The sequence below is a fragment of the Callorhinus ursinus genome, unplaced genomic scaffold (assembly GCF_003265705.2).
Source record: "Callorhinus ursinus isolate GAN/ISIS: 27379988/994484 unplaced genomic scaffold, GSC_fseal_2.0 scaffold39, whole genome shotgun sequence".
NCBI lineage: Eukaryota > Metazoa > Chordata > Mammalia > Carnivora > Otariidae > Callorhinus > Callorhinus ursinus.
The window spans coordinates 13,873,609-13,885,569 of NW_027397101.1; the positions used below are offsets into that span (position 1 = coordinate 13,873,609).

An 11,961-nucleotide genomic window follows, 5' to 3' on the forward strand; every position below is an offset into this window, starting at 1 on the left:
ATTTCCTTTTATGTAGTAGGGTTGGTAAAAAAAATGAAAAGCAATGGGACATGTGCCTAATTGTGGCCTCTGATATAAACCAAGGAGGTCATGTCAAGATAAATCATCATCAAGTGCTTAGTATCACATGCTTTTTGTAAGTTCACCTTGTAGGAACAATGGGGAAGAAGATTGGGAAGAATTTTTGAGGTGAACAAAGTATACGAGATCAGAAGAGAATGATTTGGTTATGAAACAGATGCACTCAAATCTGTGTACTCTGCTCTAACTACATCTCTCACATGTTCAGAGTCAGTTCAAACGGTCAGAACTTTGTAGAAGCACATTATCTCATTCAATATGTCTGCTTACGTCAGACATAATGCGTTCTGCTTGTCGCTTGAGCAAGTTGTCTGGAGATCTAATTCATTGTAGAAGTTCACTTTTTAGATTGCTTGTTACCCCCTACTAATGCAAAGGAGGTTCAAGTCCATTCTAATGCCTTATGAATAAGAGTGGAAAATCAAAACCTTGGGCAAAGAGAAGCCATGAAGAAATGTATGCTTCTCCTGGGAAACAAATTAAAGTAAAATTGCAACAAGTTCTCTTAGTAATCTTCTCGCATCAGACCCAAGGTGGAATTGTAACAAGTAAGTTTTATTTAAAAAGTTTTATTAATACCGGAATTTTCTTTTTTATTGCAACATAGAATAAAGCACTTACTGAAATCCTTTCTTTCTTTAGGGACAGCTGATGTAATCAGCTTTGCAATCTTTCTGACTACTAATACATATTAACTGCTATTTTTTTAATATACTTATGATATTGTTCAACCTCTTTGTATCAAAGTATGATTAATGACTTCAGGAGCCAACCCAGATAAACAGAATTAAAATTACATTTCAATAATTTTTTTAGGTCAACTCTATAGATTGAGAAATACCAATTATGTATCCTACAATAATGCAATTTAATTTTCTTTATGTTTTAGGTAAAATTTCCTCTCAGTATTATTTAAGTTCCTTGATAAATAAATCTCCGTCTTAATATATTTGGTTTCAATATCAAGACGTATCAAATTTCCTTGTTCAATAAAATTGAGTTGAATTCATTCTACTTACTGCATTCAGTAACTTTTTATTCACTTTCATTTTCCTTTGTAATAGTATCCGAATACTTTGATCAAGACTGGATAAATGAATTGATCCAATATAAGTAGTAGAATTTTAGTTGGAACAAATAGATTAATTCTAAAATAATTTAAAAATATTTTTCCAAGAATATGCTAGAAAATAAATTATCAACTTTTTAAAGAGGCAATAACTTATTCATGCAGCCACATCTCATGATGTAGTATCTAGTGTGTTTTATGCTTCTGAACTTCTGCCCTGTTCCAGATGCCCACTTGATTTTTAATGATGCTTTCTACTAATAGCTGCCCTTCAAAACAGACATAAACTTTAATTATTCTGATAATCACTAGGGATCTAACCCAAATATGAAAAAAAAAGAAAGAAAGAATCCAAGGTATGGAGGAGAAACCATGTTGTAGGACACATGAATGCTTTTCATTGGGCACTTAGAAAATCCGTTTTTCTATCTTATTAGATATTAGTTCATGCAACAATGTAATAATTAGGGTAAAATAAGAACTTAAAGCTTAGCTTTAGTTTAGATATTTATTATTTATTTTTCACTTTTTATTATCTAGCCTGAAAAGTTTATGTGGTTTTCTTCTGTTCTGGACAAATAACAACCTTGAGTGTCCTCAAGTTTCAGTAAGATAAACAAAAATCCTGACTGATGATGGACACTCATAAAATGATGTTGGTTTCAAAAACACCAATGATAATATTTCTTATCTGTAGGTATATGTGTTAATCTTTTAAACATTTTTAGATTTTAAATGAATTATAGTCTCAATACATAAATTTTGTGACAACTTGTCAGTATTTTGAGGTTCAGAACAGAAATACTATTATTTACTCAAAATTTGTCTCAAAACTCTCTCATATTAATTTATATATTAATTCAATAATTGTCGAGTGCCCACAGTATGCTATACACCATTCTAATATAAATATTAATTTGGTCCATGGCTTAATGGTGCTTATTCTCCCACAAAGTGATAGAAATATAAATACCTAATGCTTCTAAATGAGATAAGCTTTAGAGGAAAGTTTCCTACAGGTACAGTGATAATGCCTACATGCCAAGGAAGAAAATTAAATCAGTATGGAAAGAGAAAACTTTATTGATTTGGAAGTTATGAAGAAATTTTTTAGGATTAAAAAATAGAAAATGGAGCCAGGGGAAATCTGAGAATAAGAATTGTTTCTGCAGCACCAAATATAAGAATGAGTGATAATAAATGTTAAGCCTTTGTACTGTTGCTTCATTTTTGTTGCACATAGCAAACTGAACCAGAGACAGAAGGAAGTATGGATACCTGCCTTACAAGAAATACTAAAGAAGATCTTTCAAGCTGAGATAAAATGCTATTACACAATAACTAGAATACACAGGAAGATATATCAGGAAGTCAGGTAACTAGCTACATAGATAAGTTCCCAAATATGTTTATACTTTTATACTTATTTCTTCTATATTTTTAAAAAGACATATAAATAATTATAAAACTAGTGTTGCTAACCTCATAGTATATAAAGACATATGTAACTCATAAGATAATTAAATATGAAGGAGGGAGTAGTAGTATACTGAAGCAAAGGTTTTTGCTAACTGTAATTAAATGCAAATCCAAATAAGATTATTTCAACATAAATTGCTAATTGTGATTTCTAGGCCAGAAACTAAGAAAAATAACTCAAAAATATAATAGAAACAAAGGCATTAAAAATGGTATACTAGAATATATCTACATCACAAAATAGAAGGTAATGGGAGAATGGAAGAATAAAAAAGGCACAAAAATATGCAGTAGTAAAATGGTAGTTTTAATACAATATTAGTAATTATATTAAATATAAATAATTTGCATATGCCAATTAAATGATAAAAATTGGCATAAGAAACTTAAGAGGAAGCATGTTCCAAACTGTATATGTTTAGAGGATTACTTTAGATTTTGGACCAAATAGGATAAAAAGAAAATCATGCTAAATGTTACTAAGAAAAAAGCAACCAAAAGAGAGCTGAAATGCCTATAATAGTAATGGAAAATATACTTCAGGTCAAAATTTGTTAATAGAAACAAAAAAGACAGTTTAATTATAAAAGTGTCCATTTATCAGGAAGATATATCATAAATATATGTGTACCTAACAACAATATATGAAACAAAATTCTAAAATATATGAAGCAAAAGCCGACAGAATTTAGGAGAGAAATAGACATTTCAGCAATAATACTTGAATATTTAAATACCTCTTTTTAAATAATAGATAATAATTAGAAGTTCAACAAGTAAGTACTTAACACTTGAACATTATCCACTCACTAGCCCTAACAGGTATATATGTATTTTACTCTCTATCCAAAATCAGAATATACATTCTTCTAAAATACATGTAGTGTTTTCCATGATTGAACATACATTAGGCCAAAGAAAAACTAAATAAATTTTCAATTATTTAAGTAAAAATATATTCTCTGACAACAGTAGAAATAAGTAGAAAATAGCAAAGGGAAGTTGGGATTTATAAATATGTACAATTTAAGCAACAAACACTTAAAATCACATACAAGTCAAAATATAAATCACAAGTGAAATTAGAAAATATTTTGAGGCATAACATTAGCAAGACAGTGGAGAAAGAGGACCTTCACTCATATTTTCCTTCAGCAACAATGACTTGGCAGCTTCCTTCAACAGGTGAATGGATAAATAAACTGTGGTACAACCCGATGATGGGATATTCAGTGCTAAAAAGAAATGAATTGGGGCTCCTGGATGGCTCAGTCGGTTAAGCGTCTGCCTTTGGCTCAGGTCATGATCCCAGGGTCCTGGGGTTAAGTCCCACACTGGGCTCCCTGCTCAGGGGGAAGCCCATTTCTCCCTCTCCCTCTCCCACTCCCCCTGCTTGGTGTTCCTGCTCTCACTGTGTCTCTCTCTGTCAAATAGATAAATAAAATCTTCAAAAAAAAAAGAAAAATAAATGAATTATCATGCCATTAGAAGACACAGAGAAAACTTAAAAGCACATTATAAAGTGACAGAAGCCAATTGAAAAAGCTATTTACTCTATGATTCAAACTATATTACATTTTGAAGAAAGCATAACTATGGTTTAGTAAACACATCAGTGTTTGTTAGGGGTTGGAGGAAGGAGCATGGGTAAGATGGATAGGCAGACACTACATTATTTTTAGAGTGATAAAACTATACTACCGTGGTAGATTCATGTCATTATACATTTGTCAAAACCCTTGGAATGTACAACACCAAGTTGTACATTCCAAGTAATGATGTGTCAATGTAGTTTCATCAATTGTAACAAATGTACTTCTGAGATTAGAAAATCAGCAACAAGCCAAGAAAATACTGTTTGAGAGTAGAGAAAACAGGAACAACACAACCATCTTCACCAAATAAGTTACAATGACAAACGTATCAGAGTTTTTTGGAAAACAAAACAACACACAAATCAAGGCAACAAAGAAATATTTTTGGAAAAAAAAAAGTATACCTCAGCTAACTTCTCCTTCACTTATGAAAGCCATATGAAACAATGTCCGGTGTACAGAAATTTGGCATCTAAGGGACCTTTTGAAAAACTTGTTAGAGGATAAGCTTTTTATAACCGGTTGATTATAGGCAAAACATAAGCAAAAACATGATGGTGAATATTTTAATATATAAAAAATGGAGTTCTAAAACATAAACAAGAGATGTGGATAATAGTAAAAGACTAATATGTAATGTTACATATTGTGACGGATTAGAGCTAATGAAACCAAAAGAGCAGCGGAAAAAGGAAAATAAAATATTTCCTTGATGGTTGATAAGGCAAAAGTTCGGAGTTAAACTATTGAAAACTGACAATCCAGACAGATAAATACAAAAATGGGGGACTACAGGAATTAAGAAAGTTACAGTAGTAAGGATTAGGACAAAAATACCAACATCCTTGAATATCACTTTTTAAAAAATATTAAATAACAAGTACTCACATCTCACAGAGAAGTAATGAATGGGTGACTAGGAAGAGGACACAATGGTTAAGGAGAGGAGGGAAAATATTTCTTTCTATAGTGTACAGTGTGACTTTTGTAATCACAGCAATGTTTTACATACCTCAAAATGAAATGTAAAACCACCATACCTATATGCATGACAAGTAATTAATGTAACCATATTGAAGGATATGAAGAGAATAAATAATTGTAAGAATAACTTAAGCAAAAGTTATATGTTGATATACAGTAAGACCAAAGACAAAAACATTGCACCCAAATATTGTAATCTGGTTAGTAAATTTGTTTTTCACAAGGTATGGGTTGGTAGTTCTGAAACTAGTTTATGCGTGTTCTGGGAGTGAGCAAATAGGTAAATATAGTGTAGATGATCACAGCCAGGTTAATCACTGTCTGTGAAAGTAGTTGCAAACAGGAATGGGGGAAGGATGAAATGAAGTCTGCTATTGTGCTGGAAACTAAGGTATCAGTATAAACTTTTTAACACACACTCAAATGGAGATGTACAGAAAGAGACACAGGTGTGTGTGTATATATGAGTATATTACACACATATGCACACGTGTATATACATACATACATATCTTAGATTTATTTATTGTGACGTCCTAGAACAGTGGCAAAACAGTAGCAATAAACAGGCTCAGTAACTAGTTGTTGCCCTAAATATCATTCTTCCAATGAAATAAACCAGAACTCTTTGAAAAAATGCTGATGCCAGAGCAGGATATGCTTGTAATGTTTAGCAGTGCCAGAAAATAAAGAGCTACATTTTCAAAAAATGATTCTGGCATGTCTAAAGACAGAAACCAACTTGAAAAATCTCCCACGGGCCAAATCTAGGACAATTTTAACAATTAAAAACATTGTGGGGCGCCTGGGTGGCTCAGTTGTTAAGCATCTGCCTTCAGCTCAGGTCATGATCTCAGGGTCCTGGGATCAAGCCTCGCATCCGGCTCTCTGCTCGGCGGGAGGCCTGCTTCTCCCTCTCCCACTCCCCCTGCTTGTGTTCCCTCTCTCACTGTCTCTCTCTGTCAAATAAATAAATAAAATCTTAAAAAAAAAAACATTGAGTTGTTAACAGAATACAATAAATACATGATTCCATAGTAATATAAATAAACAGTTGAGCAAATTAATACCCTGGGTAGAAGACACTGCTTTTTCTTACAGTAGAATTCCAATAAAGACCAATAGAAATAGGAAAAGTAGAAAATCATCTTTGGCAATCACTACAATAATAACTTGCATAGACAAAAATCACAGTGGATGCTAATGTTGATGGGGCAGAGTATGATAAGATATAAGATATTTGCAGAGCCTTAAAGTTTTCTTCCCCAAAAATATAAGTATTTAGTAATTCTTATTACTAAATAAAAGATTACTACGAGTTACTAAATACTTAAAGTATTTAGTGGTAATCTTATCAAAAGGGTATAATTTGAATCCAATCCTGACAAAACATCAAAAAAATCTAAGTTAGAATAAATTCTACAAAATAATTGGGTAGTACTCTTAAAATATGCCAAAGTCATAGAAAACTGAGTTTTCCCATATAGAAGAAGATTGAAGGAACATGACAATAAATATGAGGTAGGATCCTGATTGGGTCTTAGACTAGAGAAAGGACATTAGTGGAATAATTAGTGAAATTTGAATAAGGTCTATAGATTAGTTAATAGTATTGTAGCAAAATTAATTTCCTCTTTTTGCTAACTGTACTATGACTATGTAAGATGTCAACATTTGAAGAATTTAGGTGAAGGGAATATAGGAAGTCTTTGTACTATTTTTATAAATTTTTGTAATCTGAAATTATTTTAATTTAATAAAGTTAAGAAAGAAAAATATTTAAAAATTATTGTATAGATCATAAAATAAAATTCGGGAGGAAAGAAATAGGGTAAAAGGAGTCAAATATTCCGGAATAGACATATTAGGCATTTTTTTCATTTATCTCATTATATTCTGATAAAATCCTTTGAAAAAGCTAGTATTATTCTAATCTTACAGGTGAGAATATTATCTATTAGCTTATATGTTTGTTGGATATAATCAAACTACAGTAAACAAAACAAATAGGGATTATCAAAATTTTCAGATAATAATTTGTCAGCCCAAATGTAGTAAGGCAGTTTGACCCTGTAGGAGCTTAAGAAAAAACTGAAGAGGTGCGCCTGGGTGGCTCAGTCATTAAGCATCTGCCTTTGGCTCAAGTCATGATCCCAGGGTCCTGGGATCGAGCCCCGCATTGGGCTTCCTGCTCTGCAGGAAGCCTGCTTCTCCCTCTCCTACTCCTCCTGCTTGTGTTCCTGCTCTTGCTACCTCTCTCTCTGTCAAATAAATAAATAAAATCTTAAAAAAAAAAAAAAAAAAGAAAAAACTGAAGAGCCATCAGTGTTCTCTGTATCTCATGTTTGATCCCATTTGTATACATTTAAATTTATGTTCCTCCACCTTTTTCATCTTACTTTTTCTACTTAGTCCACACTCTAAAATACTGAAGCTCCGACCTCCACATTTATAGACATTTATAGAGATTAGCTGAGCAAACACCAATTGCAATTTGAAGCTTCACAGTAGTACAAATACACTTGCTTTGGTTTTGGAACTGATAAGATATGGGTGCTATATCTGGCTTTTCTTATCTTATCTCTGGTTCTGATTATGTATCAGTCTTACATTCCCAGTTCAGACCAGCTCTCTGTAGTTTTGCACTTACATTGTGAATGCCTTTCTCTCTCACCCACAATATACACATACATACATATATACACACATAAATACATGTAAGCCTTCTTTACTCAATAGAGAAAATCAGCTTGTGCAGGCATCCATAGAGGTTTAATCAATTGTGACCTGGGAGACTGTACTTAGAAAGTGCAAATCATAGTGGCTGAAGGCCACATTTGTGGTTAAGCCTGGAGCATTTTCAAAGTAAAGGTGGAGGGAGGGACTGGTAAGAAAGTCAGAGGTTCAAAAATAGCCAGGCAAATGGTTTGAATTCCAGCTCCATTAATTATGGGCAAATGACCTAGTGAGAGTTGTTTAAGCCCACAGTAACTGTTTTCTTATTTGTTTAAAAAATATATAGAGATTTATTTTTAGGACTAATGCATGATACATCTAAAATCACTTATAAAAAGTTCCTGCATGTAAAGCACTGGCAAATATTAGTTATCTATTCTTGGTCAAAGTACAAGACATGATAAAACAAGTAATGCAAGCAATACCAGTGAGAATGTAAGTTTGAATACAAAAAAATAAAACTCTATTTGATTAAGGGAGGAAAGGGAAATAGAATGTGGTAAAAAATACAGGAATGGAAGATTACAAAGATTCTGGAAAATGTCATAGATAAAGAAGCCCTCTCATGCTACCTTTAGCTTCAAATATCACTTTGGATATAAAATACATGAACAAGCCTGAGTAAAAATGCTGTTCCAGTGTAATCTATATAAAGAGTCTATATATTTGCAGAGAATTATTGTTTGCAAAAGTAAAGTGTCAGCTTCAGCCTTTTGGAAGAAGAGACCTATTTGTTTATTTTTTATTGGTATTGTAGCTACTAGATCATTATGTTGTTTGTCTTATCTGCAATGTCCTTTCTGGCCTTGCATTTCAGGCAAATGTAAATCAAAAGCCTTCAGAGTTATGGATTCTGATGATTCACAAGGTAATCTTGCAAAAACAGCAGGGAAATATATGATTTGCAAATTGCTTAACTGACATCTCTGCTATTATCCTAAAATATTGTTGCAGTAGAAACTCATTTTGTAATATTTCGGCTTGATTATATTTTAAAACTTTACCTTTCTCAAAATAAATATATTGCCTCCCATTTGCATACTTTTATTCTGTTAAATTATATGTGTATTGAAGAGCAGGATGCTTTATTTCAGGATGACCAAAAGTTCTCCTTTCCATGTGAGTCATTCTTAAGTTTGTTAAACTTTTCCTACTGAATTCTTTATAAAATTTCTTTACAATGGACTTTCTTACAATTACAAATTATGATTAAATTTGCTTATAAAATTAACATTACAACATTCTTAAAGATTTTCAATTTTGCATTATGCTTATTTCATGAAAAAAATGCCTATTGAATGTAGAATTCTTTGGTGCTTTCAAATGATGATAATATCTTTACCAAGTACATTTTTCATCAACCTAATATGCTTTCCAACAATAAGCATTAGAATGTACTTACCAATATTACACAAGGCTCTTTTCACTCAAGTACCTCATGCTGCAAAAATGTAACTGTAGGGCTCCATTCTCACAGATTTTATTAATTAAACCTAGAATTCATAGTGACTTTGCAATTGTGACTTCAATGCACACATATACCTGCTTAAATACACATTTAAAGAATAAAATTGAAATTATTTTCATATATTAGAAAATATTCTAGCCATCCATATCTTGTCAAGTAAGTATTACGAGGTTTAATTGGATAGATATTCAAAGCAGAGTAGTAGACTAGGAGATGGTTCAACGTCAAATCACTTAATCTTTTATAGATAAAGAAAGGGAACTGATGGCAAGCATCTCTAAGAATGCTGCTAGTTTTAACCGTTATGGATGATATTTTAAACTTCAATTATAGAAGAATAAGCAAGATTTATTTTTATTATATATGTAATTATAGTGAGAATTTTGAATCTTTATTTAGTTATATATTTTAAGTCCTATAGAATCAAAATGAAATAAGGGAAGATAAGAATGTAAGTGGTAAGAAATGTCTCCTTGATGTAGAGAAATATTTTTCATTGAGGAAAGAAATTTGTTTAAAAGACAAAATTCTCCTTTTCTGCAGACATTCCCCCAATTTAATTTAGATTATGTCAGTGCAACTACAGAAGACCACTTTGATTCACTCATCATTAAAATTGACATCAATATGAAGAAGTATTGGACAATGACAGGAGACAAAGGACTTGAAGGATATATTCAGAATAACCCTGCGCTATATGCCTTAACATCAGTCTAAGACTTTTACGCGGAGGGAGTAGAGACCAGAGGCCGAACTCGGGATCTGACAAGATGGCCCGGCTGCCCCGCAGGATTATCAAGGAAACCCAGCGTTTGCTGGCAGAACCAGTTCCTGGCATTAAAGCAGAACCAGATGAGAGCAACGCCCGTTATTTTCATGTGGTCATTGCTGGCCCCCAGGATTCCCCCTTTGAGGGAGGGACTTTTAAGCTTGAATTATTCCTACCAGAAGAATACCCGATGGCAGCCCCTAAAGTATGTTTCATGACCAAAATTTATCATCCTAATGTAGACAAGTTGGGAAGAATATGTTTAGATATTTTGAAAGGTAAGTGGTCCCCAGCACTGCAGATCCGCACACTTCTGCTATCGATCCAGGCTTTGTTAAGTGCTCCCAATCCAGATGATCCATTAGCAAATGATGTAGCGGAGCAGTGGAAGACCAACGAAGCCCAAGCCATAAAAACAGCTAGAGCATGGACTAGGCTATATGCCATGAATAATATTTAAAATCGATCTGATCATCAAGTTCTCCTGTTCTCCTGTTCTGCCAAGACTTCTTCTTTTTTGTTTGCATTTAATGGACACAGTCTTAGAAACATTACAGAATAAAAGCCCAGACATCTTCAGTCCTTTGGTGATGAAATGCACATTAGCAAACCTATGTCTTGTCCTGATTCACTGTTGTAAAGCATGAGCAGAGGCTAGAAGTACCATCCGGATTGTTGTGAAATGTTTAAAAGCAGTGGCCCTTCTCTGCTTTTATTCATTTCCCCATCATGGTTTGAGTATAAAGCACTGTGAAAGAAGGTAGTTGTCAGGGTTAGCTGCAGGGGTGTGGGTGTTTTTCTTTATTACTTTTTTTGAGGGGGAGAGATAGTTTTATTTTAATTTTATGGGCTCCTTTCCCCCTTTTTATGGTGATCTAATTGCATTGGTTAAAAGCAGCTAACCAGTTCTTTAGAATATGCTCTCTAGCCAAGTCTAACTTTATTTAGACGCTGTAGATGGACAAACTTGACTGTTTGAACCAAAATGGGAACATTAAACAAACATCACAGCCCTCACTAATACATTGTGACTTGCTGTCAAGTGTAGAATCCTTCCTTCAAGAAAAAGCTTGTGACCATTTTGTATGGCTTGTCTGGAAACTTATGTAAATCTTATGTTTTAGTAAAATATTTTTTGTTATTCTAAAAAAAAAGAGTTTTACTGGGAAATACATGAAAAGGGAAACTATGTTAGAAAACATCTAGCAATGGTGACAGAAAAGTTTTCTTGATCACCCGACATACGAAGTCATTTACCAACATGAAGCAAAGCAGAGATAATTCTCTGGAAGAGAGTGAGGGGGGAGGGGGAGGCTGGGAGGGGGGAGAGATGTGCTAAGGGTATTCAATCTCTGGCTAGTCTTTCAACTATAATGTGTCATGTTGATCACATGTTGATCACATATTGAAAGATAACTATCAATTTATTTTTATCAATACCTTTTGGAGGGTATTATCTTAAAAAGAATATCTGCATAGAAAAGATTCTATCAAAATTTGATATGTTTAACAATATATCTCCATATTTATAGTGTTTTAAATTTTAAGATGCATTCCCCCTCTCTGCTTGGGTTTTATTATTCATTAATATTTATTTTTTATGTAATATGTAAGTTAATTTCTCTGTTCTATTTTTCTTAAAATTTCCAGTCCTTATCAATACAGCATATCAAACTGAAAATTGATTCTAAAGAAGCTAAAACAAATGTAATTCATATATTTACCTCAGGGAAGAGCTTTTGAACATAGAAAATTTGAAGACCTTTTTTATTTTTCAAAT

The 11,961-nt window shown here is 32.8% G+C and overlaps 1 protein-coding gene across 1 annotated transcript; it reads left to right on the forward strand.

Moving 5' to 3' along the window:
- Positions 1–10,174: 10,174 nt before the first annotated feature.
- On the forward strand, positions 10,175–10,994 carry LOC112836265 (ubiquitin-conjugating enzyme E2 N-like). Its single transcript, XM_025887890.2, has one exon. It carries the CDS (start codon positions 10,183–10,185, stop codon positions 10,639–10,641), a length of 459 nt encoding a protein of 152 aa, XP_025743675.1. The 5' UTR covers positions 10,175–10,182; the 3' UTR covers positions 10,642–10,994.
- The last annotated feature ends 967 nt before the right edge of the window (positions 10,995–11,961 follow it).